This window comes from Kogia breviceps, chromosome 3 (genome assembly GCF_026419965.1).
Source record: "Kogia breviceps isolate mKogBre1 chromosome 3, mKogBre1 haplotype 1, whole genome shotgun sequence".
Classification (NCBI taxonomy): Eukaryota; Metazoa; Chordata; class Mammalia; order Artiodactyla; family Physeteridae; genus Kogia; species Kogia breviceps.
This window is the reverse complement of record NC_081312.1, coordinates 143,798,727-143,822,021: the sequence shown is the minus strand read 5'-3', so window position 1 is coordinate 143,822,021 and position 23,295 is coordinate 143,798,727. Positions and strand designations below refer to the sequence as shown.

Genomic DNA, 23,295 nt, shown 5'->3' with positions numbered 1-23,295 from the left:
TACATAGTTCCATCAAGTTGTTTAATAATCTAAGTACAGAGACATGGAGTCCATCAGAGTTTAGAAGGAGGCTTCAGTGGGATGACATTAATGTATGGTGGAGGTACTTTAACATCACATATTCTTATTAGAATCAGCAGAACATCAAAGAAGAGAGAGACAGAGTGAAAGCAAACTTAGAAGCACTCCAAAGTCAACATGAAAGCAAGGTAGAAGAGAATGCCGAGCTGCAGCGGCGGCTGGAGGGAAGTGAAGGGGAGCTCCGGAGACAACTGGAGGAGTAAGTTCTGGCCCAGAGCCTGTGCCCTTGCTGGTTTCCTGCACCAATGGAGCGAGACACTTTTAAAAAAAATTTTAATTAATTAATTTTTGGCTGGATTGGGTCTTCATTGCTGCATGTGCGCTTTCTCTAGTTGCAGCGAGCGGGGGCTACTCTTTGTTGCGGTGCGTGGGCTTCTCATTGCGGTGGCTTCTCTTGTTGCGGAGCATGGGCTCTAGGTGCGCGGGCTTCAGTAGTTGTGGCTTGCAGGCTCTAGAGCTCAGGCTCAGTAGTTATGGTGCACGGGCTTATTTGCTCCGAGGCATGTGTGATCTTGCTGAACCAGGGCTCGAACTCGTGTCCCCTGCATTGGCAGGTGGATTCTTAACCACTGTGCCACCAGGGAAGCCCAAGCCAGATCCTTTTTGTCCGTTTAATTCTGCTCAACCTTCCAAATCTTTATAGGGCTGCTGACCTTTCCTTTTCTCACTCTTATTCTTATAAAATTATAAAACTGGTGACGTGTAGGCTGGTAAGCAGAATGAATTTAATAATTTAAAAATTCTTTGTGTACCTCAAAGGATATTTGTAAAGTTTCAGCCCATAGAGTAGATCTCAGAGCAGTCAAGTGAGAAGCAAGGAATACTGAGTGGTGATATCTAAGGACAGATCTCAAAGAGCCTGGGCCCAGCCTCTAAAAAGTATGTGTCACATGACCTCCACAGTCTCCCTCCCACGTTCTGAATTTTGTCCTGGATAGTGCTGACCAATATTGTGACCAGTTCTTATATACTTCTTTTGGGTCTTCAGAGAAGGAAAGACAAGCCCAAGATGGCCCTGCCATCATGTTGTGTTAAAATCTGTGACAAGAGGATTTGAAACCAAGGTGTGAACATGGCTGGTGTCATGAAGCCCACTGGCCATGACAGAAGCCTTAAGTGAGAGGTTAAGCAGGAGTGAAATCTAGAGGGAAATTCAAGAAAAACAGGACATTATATCGTAAAAGCATTTGATTACCTTCGCCGTTTTGATGGTGTAGTGTTTGCTTTTGAAACATTCTTAGAGGTTAATTTCAGAAAAGAGGTTGGTAAGAAAAAAATCAAAATTTAGAGTGCCGTAAAGACTTTACAAAATAAAAGGTAGAATAGTTGTGAGTTTCCTTTAGAGCAGAGGTTGGCAAACTTTTTCTGTCAGATAGTAAATGCTTTAGGGTTTATAGGTCATATGGTCTTTGTTGGAACTGTTCAATTCTACCATTGTATTGTGCAAATGACCATAAACAATACATAAATGAATGAGCATGGCTGTGTTCCAGTAAAACTTTATTTACAAAAGCAGGCAGTGGGCCAGATTGGCTCATGGGCCATAATTTGCTAACTCTCCTGGTCTAGAGTACTGGGGATGGGGTGGGGTAGGCTGGTAGGGAGTGGGGTGGCTTTAATGAAAACATTTATCATAAAAGTTGTGCTCTTTTTCCTGATTCCTTATCTTCTATGTCCAAATTCTAGTACCCTGTGATCTCCTTTTGGGGAGGAAATGTCACTGTATAACCTTTCCCATTACGTTGGTTTGAGTTCTCACTTGTCTTCTTGTTGGGCAAAGTAGACTGTAGACATGAGTTCTTACCAGTGCCTTTCTGGTTTGTGATTTTCTGTTCAGTGCAGAACAGAAAATGGGAGGCTCCTTGGGCATTTAGGTGACTCTGCTTGATGATCTGAAGCTCTGAAAGCAGACTGGATGAAAATAAGCAGAGGCCAGGAGAAACTCTCTCATGGGCTTCCTTTCCTGCCAGGCTGTTCCAGGTGAAGATGGAACGAGAACAGCACCAGACTGAGATCAGGGATCTCCAGGACCAGCTCTCAGAAATGCATGATGAATTGGACAGTGCTAAACAATCCGAGGACAGGGAGAAGGGGGCTCTGATTGAGGTAAGTGGGGCTGGGGTCAGGTGACAAGAGAGGCCCCGTCTGCCTGGAGAGTATGGGGTGGGTGGGGGAACTGGGAGCCATACTCTGTTGTGTGTTTGTTCTACCTGTCCCTGTGTTCCCTTCTGTGAGAGCATCATATGCAATAGTTTGTCTTAGGAAAATTTTCAGCCGTACAGAAAAGTAGAATAATGTGTTAACTGCCGTAGAGTCCCAATCCAAATCCAACAGTTATCAACATGTTCCCACAGTTACTCCATTTTTTTCTTCTCTCCACCCATTCATTTTTCTTTTTTTAGAAATTCATCTCTCTATTCATCTTTTTTTTAAGTTAATTTTCATTGGAGTATCACTGCTTTATATCTATTCATCTTTGCTGAACCATTTCAAAGTAATTTATAGATAAAACCACGTCTCACCCCTAAACTTTTCAGCATGCATTTGAATAATTAGGGAATTTTCTTATAACCACAATACTATTATCACATCTCAAAAATTAATTCCTATGTTGTATTATATACAATATAATATATGGTCTTTATTCATCATTTGCCAGCTGTCCCTCAAGAGTATTTGCTAGTTGTCGTTTTTCCCCCAAGCCAGAATCCAGTCAGGAATCCCACATTGCTTTCATTATTCTCTCTCTCAGAGTTCACTTTTCTTAGTATAGCCTCCCTTGTCCCTGCATCCACTACTCCTTGCTCTTCTTCTCCCTTCCTACTTCTGAAGAGCCCAGAACAGTGCTCCACATTCTGGATTTTCTAATTGTTTCCTTATGGTGTCCATTAACTTGTTCCACTCTCCCCTGTGTTTCTGGTAAATTTGAGTTTAGATCTAAACAGTACTAGATTCAGGTTAAATTTTGAGCAAAGATACTTTGTAAGTAATGCTATTATTAAAAAAACATTTAAAAGACATTAGTATTATATTAGTGCCCATACACCACTTATCACAGGTTAAGTTTTTATTTGTTTAAAGCCCCCATAAGACTGTAAGTTCCAAGAGGGCAGAGTTGGTGATGGTTGGCTTAGCACTATATCCTCAGCAGTTATTCCAGTGGCTAGGACATACAGCACTCAGGAAATATTTGGTGGGTGGCTGGATGGATGCATTTTCAATGAGTGAGTGAGTGAGTGAGTGAGTAAATGAATGAATCTACTTGCTCTATAAACAGGCCGCCAATCTGGCTTCTGCCCATATCAGTCTATCCCCTGTTGATATTATCAATCTGTGAGTCAGTGAATAAGGTTGATTCCTTCTTCTGCTTCCATTTGTTAATTATTATGGTTTTTTTCAGAGACAATTATTATCTCTTCTCTGAATTAGATTACCATCCTGTTGAGGTGTTAGATGCACATGTGTGAAACGATTAGAGAGCAAGAATAGGTTTTGAATGTCTACATTTTTTTCTGGGGAATGAATCTAATTGAAGATCAGAAGAAGAGCTGTGCTGTGTAAATATATATATATATTTTTTGTGGTACACGGGCCTCTCACTGTTGTGGCCTCTCCCGTTGCGGAGCACAGGCTCCGGATGCACAGGCTCAGCGGCCATGGCTCACGGGCCCAGCCGCTCAACGACATGTGGGATCTTCCCGGACCGGGGCACGAACCCGTGTCCCCTGCATCGGCAGGCGGACTCTCAACCACTGCGCCACCAGGGAAGCCCTGTGTAGATATTTTGATATTTGCTATAACTTTTTTTTTAAACATCTTTATTGGAGTATAATTGCTTTACAATGTTGTGTTAGTTTCTGCTGTACAACAAAGTGAATCTTTGCTATAACTTTAGCATCACCTTTGTCTTTGGCTTAGTTTTGAAGTTTAGTTCAGTTTAGCTAGCTTATAAAAGCTTTGGTTTGTAGGAACAGCCCAACAAGTAAATGATACACAATTTAGAACAAAGCCAGAACAAACAAACAAACAAAAAACTCATGAGAAAATAAAGGTAACTTGTTAGTATTTCACTTTCACTCTCTACTGCTTTTCCCCTAAGAGCTTGGATCTCATCTTTGTTCTTTTCTTGGGGTTAAAAGCTGCTTTCTCGTAATTCCTTGTAGCTTCCTCTGTCTCAGCTGTCCATTGTTTTTTCTCACCCTCTTCCATGTTTACTTTTGAAGTCCTTGCCCAGGAGGGATTGTTGTTCCTGATCTTTAGGACTTAGCATCTCTCTTCCCCATGACTTGGCAGAGGTGGAGAGGAGAGTGGAGCGTTTGTGGCCGCAGGGCAGAGACCTTCTCATGAATTCATTTTCACGTGTGCAGAGGGGGTCATTTTCTCTTCCCCCCCATGGGACCATCTCTTTGTCTCTATTGAGACCACTTTCTCCTGAGAAAGCCTCAGGCCTGCTCCTTACCACCTGGTATTTCTTTTCATCCAAAGATTCCTTAAAAACCACTGCATTTGTGGTAATCTTCTGCTTCTCTTGGCTCTGTCTTCTTCTCAGGGCTCAGGGTTACAAAGACAAGGTACATTAGAATGGGGCTTTGAAGATATGTGTATTTATCACTGAAGTGTTACGAAAATCACATAAGATGAAATTTTTTTTTTTTTTTGTGGTACACGGGCCTCTCACTGTTGTGGCCTCTCCTGTTGCGGAGCACAGGCTCAGTGACCATGGCTCACGAACCCAGCCGCTCCGCGGCATGTGGGATCTTCCCGGACCGGGGCACGAACCCGTGTCCCCTGCATCGGCAGGCGGATTCTCAACCACTGCGCCACCAGGGAAGCCCAAGATGAAATTTTAAAATGCGGGGTGAGGGGCTTCCCTGACAGTCCAGTGGTTAAGACTTCACCTTCCAAAGCAGGGGGTGCAGGTTCGATCCCTGGTTGGGGAGCTAAGATCCCACATGCCTTTTGGCCAAAAAACCAGAACATAAAACAGAAGCAATATTGTAACAAATTCAATAAAGATTTTTTTTTTTAAATGGGGGGCAGAAATGCACATATTTTCCTAATACCTTAACAAACTGTTTTTTTCCTACATTTTTATTTGTTTCCCTATTCATTGACAGATTTCATCTGTAATGTAGAAACAAATATATAGTGTCTCTACAGTTTTTTTTTTTTTTGCTGTACGTGGGCCTCTCACTGTTGTGGCCTCTCCCGTTGCGGAGCAGAGGCTCCGGACGCGCAGGATCAGCGGCCATGGCTCACGGGCCCAGCCGCTCCGCGGCATGTGGGATCCTCCCGGACCGGGGCACGAACCCGTGTCCCCCGCATTGGCAGGCGGACTCCCAACCAGTGCGCCACCAGGGAAGCCCGTCTCTACAGTTTTGATACCTGCTTTTAAAAGTTAATACGTCAGAAATATTTTTCTTTATGATACTTCATAGTCTTCATATTTTATTTTTAAGAAACCCCACAATATGCTTAACCATCCTCCAATATTTAAGTTGTTTCTTCTTTTTTTTTATTATGAGAAAATATGTTGAATTTTTTATACGTATCCTTTTACTTCTTTAGAAAAATTTCCTAAGGACAGAAATGTCACTGAACAGGTTATGGCTTTTGATAAAAATGTAGCTTCAAAAACACATTTAAATAGAAGGTAAGACTTTGCCATAGTCTATGATTCCCTGTGTGTATACCTCACTGATTCTAAAAGAGAAAGATATTATCTTAGCTATCGGGAAGTCTCTTAAGTTGCTAAATTTTCCTAGTAACTAAAACCTAAAATTGTTAGTTGTCCTTTCTCCAGGTATTTTCTATCCTTTTAGATTCTCTGTTTTAGTGCATTTGAGCTTGCTCTGATTTTCTGTTTCTTTTACTAGCCAGCTCATTCAAGAGCATATCATCTTTGCTTCTTCCCACATTTCAGGCCTAGCATAGTGCCAAGCAACAGAGCAAATGAATAAATAAATTTCAATATTTAAATTAATTTTAGGGACTTCCCTGGCGGTCCAGAGGTTAAGACTGTGCTTCCAATGCAAGGGCAACAGGTCCGATCCCTAGTCGGGGAACTAAGATCCCACATGCTGTGCTGTGTGACCAAAGGAGAAAAGAAAAAAAAAAAAAAAAAGATAAATTATTTTTTAAATGCCACCATTAAAAAAAATGGGAATAATTCTGAAATGAACTGTAGCTTCTTTGCCTCTTTGAATACAGTATAGTGAGGATATATTAACTGAACATAACTAGCTTTTTGACTTATAGTGGTAACTGGGATATGAGCTTCAGCTTTGATGTGTTTTCAGGCAGAGGCTAATAATGAGAGACTCAGGAAAGGGAAACTATGTACATCTTTTCTTAAAAATGTTCCTGGTGTTTCTGGTTTTCTGGTTATTTGCCTCTTTCCTGTAATGGAAGCTATATCATCTACTGCTGCCTTTCTGCAAGAAAAGTTAGGACACAATTAGCTTCTCTATGCCAAAGTGGGTTTCTCTCCCTGTGGAAAATTGTCCTCACTCTTTTTATCAGTTTCCTTTGACGTGTCAGCAACATTTAAAAAATGGCCTATGGTTCCTATATCACTAATAAAATAAACCCCATCTCCTCGTCACTTTCAGTTTATTCTTCATATCTTAATAAAAAGTGGCCTGGGGGAATCTGATAACAGATTATAGTTGTAGCCAAGTTTTCCATGGAACTTGGCTTAGAACAGACTCTTAAACACAATGAACATTAAACACTTCTGCTTTTTTTTTTTTTTTTTTTTCTGCGGTACGCGGGCCTCTCACTGCTGTGGCCTCTCCCGCTGCGGAGCACAGGCTCCGGATGCGCAGGCTCAGCGGCCATGGCTCATGGTCCCAGTTGCTCTGCGGCATGTGGGATCTTCCTGGACCGGGGCACGAACCCGTGTCCCCTGCATTGGCAGGCGGACTCCCAACCACTGCGCCACCAGGGAAGCCCCCGAATTTCTCTTTTAACTCAAGATACAAAAATAATTATAGGTCAAGTTTTCAGTCACTGCTTTGTCCATGAATATGTTTCCCTCTGTTCTTGGAGTGATGGGTAAACATGAGACACCTCTCTAAGCCTCATGACGTTTTTCTAATTACCAAAGATTGTCTTTGATGAGAGCCTGTAGTGTTGACAGATGGGCCAATAGAATCTTGTGGTGCTTTATCCCTGACATTTACCAAGATGCATGTACTTAGATATCAGTAAACTATTCTGGTTTTAAAATCCTATTGGTCTGGGGATAGGCTGTGCTTAGAAATGACATCTCTAGAATAATTATAAGCTTATTGTAGTGTGATGTTATGGAACATTATATACATTTTACTAAAGAAGCAACAGAAAAAAATCATGTTTCTCAGCAACTGTGTTACACTTTCTAGGCCATCCTTCTGGGGAGAAAAAATAACATAATTCTTTGGCAGCTATAGTTTTGATAAAAGACCTTTACTTTTCCTTTCAATGAGTGTGGGCCAGAAATAGGGACTCTGTAGAACTTCTGGGAAGCTTTTATGCAAACGAGAGTCTAGATCAGTTTTGTTTTCTCATTTTGACATGGAATACCTGTGAGTAGGTGGTGTGTGAAGTGAAACTTTCTGTGGGCAAATGAGTTGCTACTCTGGACATTCTGGTCTGTGTCTTTTGATGCCCCTGCTGTCAGGACAGCCACTGGCTGCTGCTAGTAACAGCTGGGGCCCAGAGCATGCTTCCTTTTCTTCTCAACTTTCCTTCTTGTCTTTTCAGGTTCTGGGCAGGTTTCTTTGCTCCAGTTTAAAAAGGTGGACCTCCTTACAAGCACTTGAGCAGAACTCAATACACTGTTCATTTGCATCTGAGAGACTGAGTAACGGCCCGCTCCTCAACCTTTCTCGAGTGTGTAGTTTTGTGGTCAGGCCTGCAGAAGCTGTGTAGTGGAGAGAACAGGCATTGGTATCCAATGTGGGTCCCAGTCTTGGCTCTGTCACTTATAAGCTGCGTGATCTTAGGCATCTTAGTGTCTCGGAGCTCCAGTTTTTTGTTTTTTAAATGAATGAGAATAATAATATTCATCTCCTATGATTTTTAGAAATGCTTATCGTAATTCTTATTATGTAGTAAGTACCAAACAGTTCAATTTTTTCAGCCTACCCTGTACCCACCCCCAAATACACATCCATACTAGGTCTCTATCTCTTGTACTTTCATGTGTGCAGCTAAGCCTGGATGTGTATAGGTTTTGAAAGTACTGATTCTGAGTGCCCAGAGTTTTCCTTTGTTTGCTTTGATTGCAGTCTACAGAGAGGCATGTGCATCTCTAACAGATGTTCACGTGTATTTTGAGGTTTATATGTTTTCTCTCACTTCTTTGGCTCGATATAATTGGCAGGAAAGCCACTGAGGTGATGAAGTGAAGTTTTTGAAATCTCCCGTCCCTTTTGGTCTCTACCCTGGAAAGCTTCAAGTGCTACTCAGTGATACGGTGAGGTATAATCTGATTGGATTTGTGCAACAGAGTCCACTTAAGCAACAGCCCCAGACACAGATAACAGCATGTTGGTGTAGAATGGACCATAAAAACAAGTTTTTGACATGCATTGGTGGCAGTACACAAAAGGCAACACAAAACACAGATATATCCTGGGAAAGATAAGTGTGGGAAGAGGAACTGACTTATCGTTAAAACAATTGAGAAATGTGTGAAAATAAGAGCAGGAAACGGGGGTAGGCTCGCAAGGGCAATTGTGAAGAAGCTGGCAGGAGCCTCCGGGAAGGCCTAGAGAGATAGCCAATAGCAATAGTGATGTGGGGGGGGGGCGCGGTTTGCGGGTGTCTCTAATATCCCTAAGGAGGGACTGGACAGTGGGAAGCACAGGGCATCTCCTTTGACAAATATCAAGACGGGGGTATATTTTCATAAAATTTACTTACGTGTTCTGTGTTTGGTGCTTTGGAAGAGCCAGAGTTGCTCTAGTTGCCTAGACGAGTCTCTGGAAGTTTCTTCTAAGCTTATTAGTGCTTGCTAGCTACATTCTTGAAGGACTAATTCTTAGTCCGTGCAATGCAGCTCTACCCTGGGATTGCAGAGGCTCCCCTGGTTTAATGGATGTACATGCCTAGAGAGAAGAAAAGAGATACCATTGTCAGTTATTCTTAAATCGATACAAATAGTTTCATCCCCTCATCAGTGACCCACTTCTTAAATGGAAAGTAGTGTATCATCTCTGAGGCCTCGGGTCCCAGGTTGCAACCATTCATTCAGTTCGCCAGGAGCTCCAAGAGGACAGGATGTGTATTTACGTAGAAGCCACCAGTGAAAGAATAGATGAGTTTAGAATTCTGACATCTCCAGACTCCTGCTGTACTGCCCATGTTAATTTATTTATGTCCAGAACAGTCCCACTCCCAATATCATTGATCCATGCACCAGAAATATAAATCAGGGCTTCCCTGGTGGCGCAGCGGTTGCGAGTCCGCCTGCCGATGCAGGGGACGCTGGTTCATGCCCCGGTCCGGGAAGATCCCACGTGCCGCGGAGCGTCTGGGCCCGTGAGCCATGGCCGCTGAGCTTGCGCGTCCGGAGCCTGTGCTCCGCAACGGGAGAGGCCACAGCGGTGAGAGGCCCGCGTATCGCAAAAATTAAAAAAAAAAGAAAGAAATATAAATCAGATCTATGTCCTTTTTTCAAGGAGCTGATAATCTAGCAAGAGAGATAGGAAAATAAAATGTAGATACAAGGACTGCATGGTAAAAGTATTAAGTGCTATGAGAAGCGCTGCTTAAGTGCGGTGAGTATTCAGGAAGGGGATTCAAGGAAGACTTCTTGGAGGAGGTCATACAGTATCTGAGTCTTGAGAGGTTTTCTGAAAGGCAGAGAGAGATGGGACTGAGAGGGACGAAGGGCATCCCAGACAGAGGATGCTGTGTGGGTGATGGCTACAGGTGAGAAACGGGAGGTTGGGAGCCGTTGGGCAGCTCTTGCAAACCACCTGGGCTGGAGGTGATGAGAGCCTAAACCAGAGAGGTGAGGGAAAGGATCTAAGATGTTACAGAACTAACTTTTTGGTCGTGAGGGACAAGGACGAGAGAGATCAAAGTTGCTGCCAGGCTCCTGAGCAGGCGCTGCCATTCCCAAGGATAATGAGCAAAGGAGAGGAGAGGAAGGGACTTGAAGAATTCACTGAGAAACGTAAGCTTCCGGAATCATAGGTGCCCAGGGGACATCCAGATGGATGAGTCTCGCAGGTCTGGAGTCAGATAAGGGTTTGGAGGTACAGGTTTGGGGAGTTATTTATATAGAATTTAAAATTGGGGGGAAAAACAAACCTAGATGAGCTTGCCAAAAAAGAATGAAGAATGCAAAGTCACATTCTTGGGGATCATTTTAGCTTTTTAATATGAGGGAGAGAAAAACCAGAAAAGATTGTCACAGAAAAAGTGGCCCGAGGGAAGAAAACAGGAGCATGCAGTGTCTTTGAACTGCAAGGCAGAGGAGAATTCTAAGGGGACAGGTGAAGAGGATCAAAGAGGGGTTGAGAAAAGTGAGGACTGAGAAAAGGCCATTGGATGTGGAGATTAAGAGGTCAGTACAACCTTGGAGGGGACAGGCTTAGCAGACTAGGAACAAAAGCCATTTGCAAGAGAGTAAGGAGTGACAAGGTGGTCAAGGAGTAGAGGCTGTGAACAGAAATTATATTTTCAGAAGTTTGATGGAAAAGCTTTTTTTTCCCGTTTGTTTGTTTTTGCCCTTGACTCAGAGGGTCCTTGTGCCCTGAGGAAAAGGACATAGATTTCAAGGAAACAGAAAGGAACAAAATGACAGAAAAAAAGACAGCTGATTAGTAAAGACTTGGAGCAGCCTGGCAGGGGAGAAAGCTTGTTGTCTGTGAAGTGGCTTTGGGTGGGGAGGAACCCTGGCGTCCAGAGAGGAGCTGGGTGGTCAAGCCCAAGTCCTGGCTGAGTACAAAGTAGGGGTGTCCGCCGGGGAGGGTGAGCCTCAGCTCGAGGGGAGCTGAGCAGGTCTGACAGGAGACGGTGACCTGAAAGGAATGCCCAGCCTTGGCAGGACACACTTGGGTTTAGGTGACGCGATTTATAGCGGAACTTGCTGCCCCAGTTTTGTGACTTTGCTCATGAACAGTGAGGTTATGAGGCAGTGAAGGTGGAGAACGTGTGAATTTTGTGCCTGCTCAGCATGGGACAGGGGCATCCCGAGGACTCGGGTTGTGGGTTAAGGGTTTGACTACACGCAGGGTCCTGGGGGTGAAGTAAGCGAGGCCAGCAAGTCGGCATGTCCCCCCCACGAAGCAACGGCCCCTGAAGGCCACTAGCAAGGGCTCCAGACCATTGCACCGAGGTGACATGAGATGGAAAAAGCAGACCTGGCCCCTTAAGAGCGTCGAAAATGAAATCAGTTTCCCTTTTCTCCCTCAAATTAAATCTCAGAAAAACTAAGCTCGTTGAATCGAGGGGGATGGTGGCCTCTGAGGGAGGGAAGGGGAGAGGAGGAGAGGGGCTAAAGCAGCGTGGAGCCTACGGGAGGAGAGAGTGCGGAGGGTGCAGGGTGGCCCGGCATCCTCACCTCCCTGCCTGGGTTTCCTCCCTCCAGGAGCTTCTGCAGGCAAAGCAGGACCTCCAACATCTGCTCATCGCCAAAGAGGAGCAGGAAGACCTCTTGAGAAAGCGGGAGCGCGAACTCACCGCCCTGAAGGGAGCCCTGAAGGAAGAGGTTTCCAGTCACGACCAGGAGATGGACAAGCTGAAGGAGCAGTACGACGGGGAGCTGCGGGCCCTGCGGGAGAGCGTGGAGGGGGCCGCCAAGGTGGGTCCGGCCAGCGCGCGGAGGGGCTGTCCCTTGCCTGCCTGCCTTTTCATGACAGGGTGAAACTCGCTTTCATCAGACGATTGATCCAGACCTTGTCCACAGACTATAATCTCAGCAGTTCCGTTGGTGAGCGTTTCAAGTTTGTAAACTTAAAAATTGTTAAGGACCCGCTTAAAAGCTCTTACATGTGGTGAGATTTAGAAAACCCAGGAGTGAACCCCTCCAGGGTTCCTAAAGGTCGGTGGTGGCCTAGGGCGTTGTGTGACTTTGCTCATGGGGTAGGGTTGCAGACGGGACCCAGATTTCTGGAATCTTTCACCCCTGCCCCCAGCCTGTTCCTTCTGACTTGTGAAGCCTTTTGTTAGGCAATTCAAGTTCTTTTCTCAGCAAAGTTACAAGAGGGTTAATGGGCTGAATTGCCCAAACCCTTGCAAGATAATTTTTCTCTTAATTGAATTCTTGGCTCCTGCAGATAGATTCTAAATTATGTTGAGGTCTTTGGTGTGGGCCTCACTGTGGGCTGTTAAAGAAAAGGGGAAAATGAAGGGGAAAATGTTGTGAAATATCATGCCATCTTTAGGGAAAGAGGGGAATTACAGAGTATAAATTGTTAAGAGTCTCTGCAATATATAGGTTAAAGATGATGAAGAAAGAACTCTTGATATTGTTTGTTTATTCTGTGATGATTACAGTGACAGCTCAGAGCTGGTAGGCCCTCTGCCCTGTGCTGCATAGTGACTCACTGATTTTCAGTTACTGCACGGTAATTGCAAATGACAAGAAGTTGAAAGATGGGTTTGTTGTGTAACAAAACGTTTGGGAAATAGTCTGCTTGGGGTTATTATAACAGACAGTTAAAATAAAAGTTGATTTGCCTATCTTAGTTTTTTTGAGATTTGGTTTAGTTTGAGGGAGAAAGGCGAAACTGATTTAATTTTCATTGCCTTGCAGGGACATGTCTCTTTTTTTCCCCATCTGATTTCCTTTCTGTGCAGGAGCCTGGTGTCCTTGCTCTTGGCCTTTATGTGCTGTTGCTTCATGGGTGACATGCCAACAGGCTGCTGAGTAAAATAATTTTCCATTGGACCCATCATGTCTTTATCATCTTTAGACCTTATGTCAAAGGTTGAGTTAACATGGTTTATTCATTGAAGGGTAGTTGAGGATGGTGTTTGGCATGTTTATAGTGATTTGACCGTAAGGAAAATTAAACTTAGGCCACACACGGGATGCAGGAGATTTTATTGGAAGTTTCTAGGTCCTCTGCTGTCACATGTTACAAGTGGGGAAGGGAATCATGGTAGGCGAAAGAGGATCTTTGTTGTATGGAAATGAGATAATCTGTAAAGGTTTAGGCTACTGCATTTTTGTTGTTGTTGTTAAAATTTATCTTATTTTTGGCTGCATTGCGTTTTCGTTGCTGCGCACAGGCTTTTCTCTAGTTGCGGCGAGGGGGGCTACTCTTTGTTGCGGTGCATGGGCTTCTCAGTGTGGTGGCTTCTCTTGTTGCAGAGCGCGGGCTCTAGGCGCGCGGGGGTCAGTAGTTGTGGCATGCAGGCTCAGTAGTTGTGGTGTGCGGGCTTAGTTGCTCTGCGGCATGTGGGATCTTCCCGGACCAGGGCTCGAACCCGTGTGCCCTGCATTGGCAGGCGGTTTCTTAACCACTGTGCCACCTGTGAAGCCTGGCTACTGCATTTTGAGATCTCCTGACTTTTAAGCATTGCTTCAAATTAGACAAAAAAGAGTCACATAGACCAGCGACAAGCCATTCGTAGTCGACAGTGTGTGTGCCCTTTGTCGCCTTGTGGCTGTCCCTAGCACAGTGTCTGACACACAGTCACATCTGTGCCGCATCTGATGAGTGAAAGTAAGCGGACAATCAGTTCCCCTCTTAACCGGATTTTCAGTCCCTGGTGTGTGGTTCCTGTTGAATTTTCTCCAATGATGACATGGGAGATCTTTTAGGAAACTCTGCTCTTTCTCTGCCTTGCTTTTGCATTTCCCTGCAGTTTCCTAAAGAGGATCCTGATTGTGTTTTTTTATACCTTGTTAGCTTTTGCTTCTGAAGGTGTTTTCCAAACAAATGTGGCAGAATCATATTTAATGGAAAAAAAATTATGTTATGTAATGGACAGATGCTGCCTTTTTGTTACATTATTTACATATCAGTACTATATAATAGAATTTTAGTAGTATTATATTAACTATTTGGAGGAGAGTGAATTAAATATAATTTTTTAATTTAGTAAAGAGTTTCTTAAATTTGTACACTGGCCTTTATTTTTTTTTTAATTAAAAATTTTTTTTTATAAGAGATATATTTTCCAAAGTTCTTTTAAAAAATTAATTAATTAAGTTTTGGCTGCATTGGGTCTTCATTGCTACATACGGGCTTTCTCTAATTGCAGTGAGTGGGGGCTACTCTTCGTTGCGGTGCATGGGCTTCTCATTGCGGTGGCTTCTCGTTGCGGAGCATAGTCTCTAGGTGCATGGGCTTCAGTAGTTGTGGCGCAGGGCTCAGTAGTTGTGGCGCACGGGCTCAGTAGTTGTGGCGCACGGGCTCAGTAGTTGTGGTGCACGGGCTCAGTAGTTGTGGTGCACGGGCTTAGTTGCTCCGTGGCATGTGAGATCTTCCTAGACCAGGGCTCAAACCCGTGTCCCCTGCACTGGCAGGCGGATTCTTAACCACTGCGCCACCAGGGAAGTCCTGTACACTGGCCTTTTAGCCTTTTCCTGCCTCCGGGGAGGGACTCACCCACCACTGTGACTAAAAGCTGACATTTCGTTAAGGAACTGCATTATATTAAAAAGTTTATTTCCTTGGTAAGTCTTTGGAGGCAGCCCAACCTCCTAGCATCAGTTTTTCTAATTTTTGCCATTGAATCAGGGCCAAAAATCCCTACAGTGCTATTTTATCATTGTCAAATAGCAAATATTTCATTCTGGCCTGAGCTTGAGCACTAAAAGTTTTAAATTACTAGAACATTTGGTGAAAACTGTCACATTATATTAAGAATGTTTTATAGGTATTCCAAACAGATACTCTGTAAAAGTGGTTTTCGTAGTCCCAGACAGCCACACCTTTTAAAGAACAGATTGATTGCTCAACAGAGAATTCATGAGCGCCCTGGTGGTGTGGGGTGTCCTCGTGCAGCAGAATGAACGTCGCTTCCTCTCAGAGCGGTGGTAGTTCAGGGCATTAGGTGAGCTGCTTCAGTTCCCTCCCCACAGAAAGAAGGGTCTTTACATTGTTAGAAAGAGGATTCTATCTATCACACAGTCTTTGAAAAGACTGTGTGATAGATAGAATGTTGTTCCATAACATACTTTTTTTCTATGTTATGTTCTTTTAGACTCTTTCCAGTTTTGAAAAGGAAATGTCCTCTTTCTCCTTGGGTCTGTGGCAGTGGGCTGGGATCCACATGCAGAAATGGACAGTCAGCGGGGACGTGCATGACTGTCATCTGGGAGTGAAATGAAGACCGTCCATAGCTGTTAGCATCTTCTTTTCATCCCTGCCCCTCCCTGTCCCCAGTTCTTGAGCAAAAGAGAAGTGTAGATGGTGGTCAGCATTTTCAGATTTCTCAGAGAGTAGGCTCAGCTCAAATTCCAGCTCCTCTAAGAGCTTGCTCCTTGGACTTTACAGTTTCCAGGGGCCTGGTATTGCTGATTATAGAGTAGGAAAGAGTACATACCCCAAGTGAAGCTATAGGAGATGGCTTGTGCTGGTGGAAACCAGGAAAGATTTCATGGAGGGAGCTGTGAGAGGTGAGTGGTATTTGGGCATGTGAGCATGGAGGCTGAGGACGTTTGGGGTACCGAGTACAGCATAAGCAACACCTTGTTAGATGGGAAGGTGAGATGTGTGTTTGGGCTGGAGCCTTGTGGAGCAATAGAAGAGAGAAGAAGACAGGCTTAGGATAGGAGGAAGAAGAGGAGGACACAGATGCAGAGACCTGAAGAGAAGCAGCCAAGACCAGTAACAGAAAAGCAAGAGGAAAAGCGTTGTATTTGGCCTAATTAATGAAACATTTGAGAAACTTCTAAAAACAGCCTGTTTTTATATTACATACTTATATGTTGAGTCTGCGTGTTTTTATATTGTTCTGCTCTTTATAGTGTAAATTCTTTCTAACGTTATGCCCACGTTTTATATTCCATATAACCCTTAGAGAAATTTTATTCAAATTCAGTGATGTTGAAACTTTTTTTTTCCCCTCCAAAACTGTCCTTAGATTATGCCCTTATGTTTGTGTTTCACCTAATAATTTGGAAATGTCGCTCAATCTTGTAAAAATGAATATGTGCTCTTGTGCTCCTTTCTCATAGCATCTGTAGATTTTTCCTTCCCTCTTTGCTACCAATCTGTGAACCATTTCTTTTCAAAGCATAAGGTCAGCAGAGGGTCAGATGGTAAAACCAGTGCTAATCTCAGGATCAGTGGAATTGCTTTCCTTAAGAGAAGGCTAATTCAGTGTAAAATCTCATTTCTGTCTTCTCTGGTGGAGGCAGGTTAGGGAAGGGAAGTGTAAAAAATCCTTATTTCCTCAGCTCTTTATCTTCGCGTAATCAAGTTACTCTGAAGGACAGCTGTTGAGAGTGGGGGAAGCGGCAGGTTTGTAATCAGGTGCCCAGGTATAGGAAATTGTCCCTTTTCTGCAGATTCAAGTGTGACTAGAGTGGCTCAGAACCCTCTGTCAGCAAAAGTAAAATGGGAAACATTCAAGGTTAAAAAAAAGTTATACTTTTCATTTTTTTTCTCTCTAGTTTTTCCCCCCAGAGCTGGCTCTTCATAATTATATCACTCTTCTGCATTCTGTACTGATTAAAAAGTAGCTAAATAAAGAGGCCTGGTATGGCATCCTAGGGTGTTCGTTTTGAACCTTCCATCAAAGCCCCAGACATGCCCCATCCCTGCTGTGTCTCTGATCCCAGGTGCATGGGTCCTGATAAATCTCTTAAGGGCCTTAGTGAACAGTAAACAGGACATCCCAGCACTTCACTCCTGGTGTTTGATCTGAGCTGCCATAGTCACTTGCTGTGGGTGTAGAAGACTGAGTAAGAGTTCCTGACATGCCCATTCATTTTCCATCAAATATTTGAGTGTGTTTTACCACTGCCAGTCACTGAGGATACAAGGCAGGCAAACCATGGTTTCTAGCTTCGAAGATCTTTTGTAGCCTTGTGGGGAGAAATGTGCAAATAAGATGAGAATGAAGTTATAGGTGCTGTGGTTGAGGCACATGCAGGTTAGGAGATCAGGAAAGGCTTCTGGCTTCCGAGGGCAACATTCAGGAGAGAACCAGCACATCTGTTCTGTAACTTGACGCCCTACATGTCTTTTGTGTACCAAATACTCAAGAATTAGACATGAAAACGATCATTCCTTTCCAGGACCTCTCTGAGAGTTTCTGAACATTATCCTCTCTTGAACCTGCTGGCTTTGTACCCAACTCCTTGCAATAAACTCAGAGTTAACATTTAGAATTGCTAGGAAGTTTAAATAGTCTAAATGCAAGACAAAGAAAGAATATTGACCTGAGGGATGAGTTAAAATAGACTTCATTTATTTAAAAAATCAACTAGGTCCCAGTTATAGGTAAGGTTTCTGGAGGGTAGGACCTCATGAAGTGAAATATTTATGGGGAAGGCCTGTTTCCCGCTAGGATGACTACCTCCAAGGAGCTCTCCTTCGGGTCTCTCTCCTAACTTCAGGGGAGCAGATTTAGCTGCTGCCGTTCTGTGGGGAGTGTCACAGTGCAGGAGAAAGGTTCCTCACACAGAGAGGCCGGCCTTGGGCAGGTTTTAATGACACTTCCTTGAGGCCTCATAAGTGTCGCTTGAGTAGGAGGGTATTTTCCTGTAGCTCCTGGGAGAGAGGAGGTGGCAGCAGGGCTTTCAGGTTGCCCAAAGCACTCCGATGACCCAGAAAATCACAGTGAATTCCCATGCAGTGTGAAGAGAAAGTGTGGAAACTTAACTGGGTGGAGAAGGAGTAAAAAAGCCTTGTCCTGGCTTCAGGAGGAACGGCAGAACAGCCTGTTCTGCGGGTCACACTGTCTGTGCTGCATAGGCTTTAAGCCCGCCTGGGGGAGGGGCGACAGCTCTTGCCCGTTTCCCACCTGTACGAGGAATGACCAGAGGACGAGGCATAAATAACGCAGAAGATTGGACGACCACTAGTCAGCATCAATGCCTCACCGTTGGGAATGGATTGTTGATACAGTTCTTGGACTCTCTGTCAATAAGTAGTTCATTCATAGTCATTCATTAATTGGGCAAGTATCCATCCAGCATTTCATGTGGGCCAGGCACCGTGCTGGGTTGTGGGGATAAAATGGGCAAGAGGGGTGAGACGGACAGAGTTCAGCCAGTCACGTGTGTAAATGTGTAATTCAGTTGTGATAAGCGCTTTGAAATGGAGGGAGGGAGGGGAAGCTTCCTCAAGCAAAATGAGGATGGAGATCTGAAGGATGAATGGGAGTTACGTAGGGTTAAAAAAACTCGCAGAATGTTCCAGGCAGAGGAAACAGCATGTGCACAGGGCTTGGTGGAAGGAGGGGGTGCGGTCTGTTCAAGGTGTTGAATGAAGACCAGTGAGGCTGGGCTGTGAAGGCCAACAGGAAATCTGAAGTGAGAGGAAGTGGAGAGCAGAGTAGGGACCAGCTCATGCAGCCTGTGTGCGTCTTAAGAATTTTGTTCTTTGCCCTAAGAGCAGTGGAAAATGGTGTGTGTGTGTGTGTGTGTGTGTGTGTGTGTGTGTGTGTGTGTGTGTATATATAAAGCAAGAGCAGAGCAGATTCCTTCTGTGGCAAAGAGTCTGCTCTGGTCTTTACAAGTAAGGACGTTGCCCTGGGATGACGTATTCATGCTGCCACTTTAGATGGAGGCATGAGCTCTCTGGGGTCTCTTCAGCAATCTATTTCCTTTTTTTTTTTTTTTTTTTTTTTTTTGTGGTACGCGGGCCTCGGGCCTCTCACTGTTGCAGCCTCTTCTGTTGTGGAGCACAGGTTCCGTACATGCAGGCTCAGCGGCCATGGCTCATGGGCCCAGCCACTCCGTGGCATGTGGGATCTTCCCAGACTGGGGCATGAACCCGTGTCCCCTGCATCGGCAGGCGGACTCTCAACCACTGCGCCACCAGGGAAGCCCCTATTTCTATTTTTAATGAGGTGTCTCTCTCTGCTGAAGGGCAGAAGGGGAAGGGAGTTGAGGTCATGGAGGGTCCCATTTTCTTAATAGAATTAAAAAATTTTTTATTGAAGTAGAGTTGATTTACAATGTTGTGCTGATTTCTGCTGCACAGCAAAGTGACTCAGTTATACACATATATACATTCTTTTTTTAATATTCTTTTCCATTATGTTTTATCCCAGGAGACTGGATATAGTTCCCTGTGCTATACAGTAGGACCTTGTTATTTATCCATTCTAAATGTAATAGTTGGCCTTTACCAACCCCAAACTCCCAGTCCATCCCTCTCCCTTCCCCCCTCCCCCGTGGCAGCCACAAGTCTGTTCTCTATGTCTGTGAGTCTGTTTCTGTTTCGTAGATAGGTTCATTTCTGCCATATTTTAGGTTCCACATATAGGTGATATCATATGGTATGTTGTCTTTCTCTTTCTGACTTACCTCACTTGGTGTGATAATCTCTAGTTGCATCCATGTTGCTGCAAATGGCATTATTTTGTTCTTTTTTCTATGGCTGAGGGGGGTCCAATTTTGTTTGTGACATTTTGCTCTTTGCTGATCATTGGTTCCCTGAATTAGTAAACTGTGTCTGTGAGTGAGTAGGTGAGGGGAGGGTGGGTAGGGATCATGCATGAAGGGGAAAGCGTGGTCTGTTGGTGGTGAGGTTTGTAGGAGGAAAGTTTTGTATGCTAACAAGGCTGTTAAAGTGTCTTAGTGTTAGAAATACCTTTAGACATTTATAGAAGTAGAGAGAATAACCTAGTAAGGTGCTTGCCTGTCTCCCCAAATGGAACAAATGTTCTGAGATCTCCAAGCCGTCCATGGACACCACCCACAGTCTAAAAGTGTGAGCAGGGCAGGAGTGGTGGTCACTCACTGAGGGCCAGGAACCAGGTGCATTTCCAGGTGTGGATATGCCCATGGAACTGGTCAGTGTAAGCAGAGGGGCTATTTTAAATAGCCAAGGATGATTGCAGCCACTATAATATTGCAAATAGTTGAATCTTTAACATGTGAAAGGAAAACTGCATTAATTTTGTTATCAGAAATCCTACTCAATCTGTGTTGTATTTTTTCTGATCTGCTGTATTCTTTCTGACCCTCTAAATTCTGCCTGATGAATATTTTTCTAAAGACTTGCCAAGATCATTAAGTAGATTTCTACTTGGTGGAAAAACTTGGCAGTATTATTTGATCACTCTAAGCAGAAAATGGAGGATGTCATAAGCTCTAAGTCCATTAGATAAGAAGTAGCGTGGAAACAAATATTTACAAGGTCAAAGTAAATCAGGGCATATAGGGTTTTTATGGTTGCCAGCCTCTGAGATGACCTGCTCCCCTGCCCAGTGATCTATGCTTCCTGGGACTTTTTCTCCTTTGTAGGCCCTTCCCAGGTAGGGAAGGATAGGGCTGCTCTTTGTGACCAGTAGAGAATGGTGGAGTGTGACTTCCAAGGCTAGATAAAAGACATCATTTTAGCTTCTTCCTTGCTTCCTCTTGAATTGCTTGCTCTGGGGAAAGCCAACTGCCATGTTATGAGGGCCCTCAAGCAGCCTGTGGAAAGTCCCATGTGATGAAGGACAGAGGCCTCCTGTCAGTAGCCATTTGAGTGCACCGTCTCGGAAGTGGATCCTCCAGCCTCACTCAAGCCTTCAGATGACTGCAGCCTTGGCCAACATCTTGGGCCAATCTCATCAGAGACCTTGAGCCAGAACTGCCAAAGTCACTTCTATATTCCTTACCTTCAGAAGCTCGGTGAGATAATAAATATTTACTATTACTTTTGGCTGCTGAGTTTTGGGGTAATTTGTTATGCAGTAATAGCTGACTAATACAGCATTTTGACAAAGCCATCTCTCTTATGCCACATTTCCTTATAGCCCCTGACTCCAGCAGAGCCGTAGCATCCTGCCATACCCTTGTGTTTTGCTGGACTATACCTGTTAGGTGATATGTCATTCTCCCCATTTTGAAGGAGGGACCATATTATCCTTTGTTTCACCAGCACTTTGCAGAGTGCTCAGTAAGTGTTCTCTTTCTGCATGAATCAGAATGTGCAAAGGTTAAAAAGAACACAAACATAGTTTGAGAGGGAAGAGTTCTAAATTTGGCTTTGCTTTTATTGACTTCATAGAAGACTCCTAGTCCTTCCTGGTTTTTGTTTCCTCTGTTGTAAATGGGTACTATTTTTATTATCAAAAACAAACCAAAAATGCAGGCATATGCATATATGCTTGTACGTGTATAGACTATCTCAGGAGGGACACAAAGCAACAGTGATTGCCTTTGGGGACAAGTAGGGGGAAGGGGTGAGAGGAAAACTTTTTAAAAACAGCGTATAAAACCTTTTATACTACCTCAATCTATCGCATGTACAGTGAAATAGGGGTACTGATCTGTGCCTTCCCTAGGCGGGCTCAGAGGAAACCATGAGTTTAGTGGTGTATGTTTACTTTTTGTCCTTGGGGGCTCCTGTCTCAGCTTTGGCCTTCACCTTCCATCTGCTACCCAGGTCTGTGTGTCTGTGTCCGTGGCATCACTTCCATCCTCAGATCTTTTTTCCCACGGCCGCCATCCTGGTTCAGGCCTCGTTATCTTCAGCTTGGATGGTTTCAGCAGCCGTCTCCCTGCTTCCTCTCCTGGTTTGGCCCCTTGAGACCACACCCACCCTGTTGCGGGTTGGCCACCCTCTAGTCCGCCCGCCACTCCCAGCAAGTCCTGATGGCTTCCCTCCAGTTACAGTTACAGCCCTGCATGAGCTGCCTCCCACCTGCCTTTTCAGCTCTGGTCCTGACGGTTGTCCATGATGAGCCCAGTGTCAGCCACACAGCGCAATTCCCCATTCCTTGGTAGAGATGTGTGCTCTGTCCCCACACGCTTGCCACCGCTGGGCCTTGGCTTTGTAGTCCCCTTCCATCGCGAGTCCAGTGTGGTGCCGTTGACAGGGTAGAGGCTTGCCGTCAGAAGATGTGGGCCTTGTCTCCGCTGCTTACTGGCAGGGAGATCCTTTTGGGGGGTACTGTGTTTCATTTTATGGAGTAACGCTGCACATAATTTTTTTTTAAGTTGAATTTTTGGGGACTTCCCTGGCCGTCCGGTGGTTAGGACTTTGCACTTCCACTGCAGGGGGCACGGATTTGATCCCTGGTCAGGGAACTAGGATCCTGCATGCTGTGCAGTGTGGCAAAAAAAAAAAAAAAAAAGGAATTTTTCTGCACCACTTGCCAAAATACCAGTTCTTCCTCTTCCTCCCAATTCCTGCAACCTCCTTGTATGTTCTTTGGAAGATAATCTACATTGGTGGTTGTCAGCCAGGAGCGATTCTGCCCACTGGCTCTGGGAGACATTTGGCAGCATCTGGAGACATTTTTGGTTGTTGTAACTGGGGGGATGCTACTGGCACGTAGTGGGTGGAGGCCAAGGGTGCTGCTAAATGTCCTACAATGCACGGGACAGTTTCCCGCCCCCCGCCATGTATTTCTGTTGGGAAACTGGAATCTATGTATACAAGTGTGTGTATATGTTTGTGTGTGTGTGTGTATTCTTTTCTTTTTATACAATGACTGCTGTGTGACCTTAAGCATAGTTGGTGAGCAGTAGACTGAATGACTGAATATTGTTGGCAAACCTCACCTGTGATCCCCCATATCCTCTTCTTTCAGTTGGGAAAATAATACTAACAGCGCCTATCTCCCAGGATTGTACATATTCTAGTCTAAGGCTGTGTCTTCCGACTTGCTCTCCTGTGTCCTTCTCCTAGACTTCTCCCTGTGTCCCCTGGGCAGTCCCCCTGCCTTCTTTCCTCTGTCTCTCTGCTCAGATTAGCTGTCTAATCTCTAATGTCCTTCAGTACCCCCTGTGCCTTGGTCTCTGCGGTTAAAATCCTGCCTGTCCTTCAGGGCCGAGCTCACATGCCCTCTTCTTCGTGTGGTCCAGCAGCTGCTGTCCTTTCTCTTTGAGATCCCCAGAGCCTTTGCCCCTCCTGTAGCATTTTTTGTGGTTTGCTCTGCCTATAGTTGTTTATTCACTCAGCTCATGCACATGGTACGAAGCCTGGGGGTTCGGAGATGGACAGGATGGTCTCTGCTGCTGTCCTGAGACAAAGTTGATGCCGCCAATTTGGCACGTGGAACGATGGCATCCAGGTTTGGAGAGGTTTTTATACAGCAAGTAAAACAGAAATACAAAAAGGAATGATTTTGTTCCGATTAGTCAGGCCA

General features: G+C 44.6%; 1 protein-coding gene across 2 annotated transcripts in view; it reads left to right on the top strand.

The window, feature by feature from the left end:
• Positions 1–23,295, top strand: part of CGNL1 (cingulin like 1) — a 157,981-nt gene that overhangs the window by 64,881 nt on the left and 69,805 nt on the right. For both annotated transcript variants that reach the window (XM_067029776.1, XM_067029777.1), the window contains exons 6-8: positions 132–280; positions 2,052–2,187; positions 11,669–11,881. In XM_067029776.1, coding sequence (XP_066885877.1) covers positions 132–280; positions 2,052–2,187; positions 11,669–11,881 — 498 coding nt within the window. The remainder of the gene's footprint in view (positions 1–131; positions 281–2,051; positions 2,188–11,668; positions 11,882–23,295) is intronic.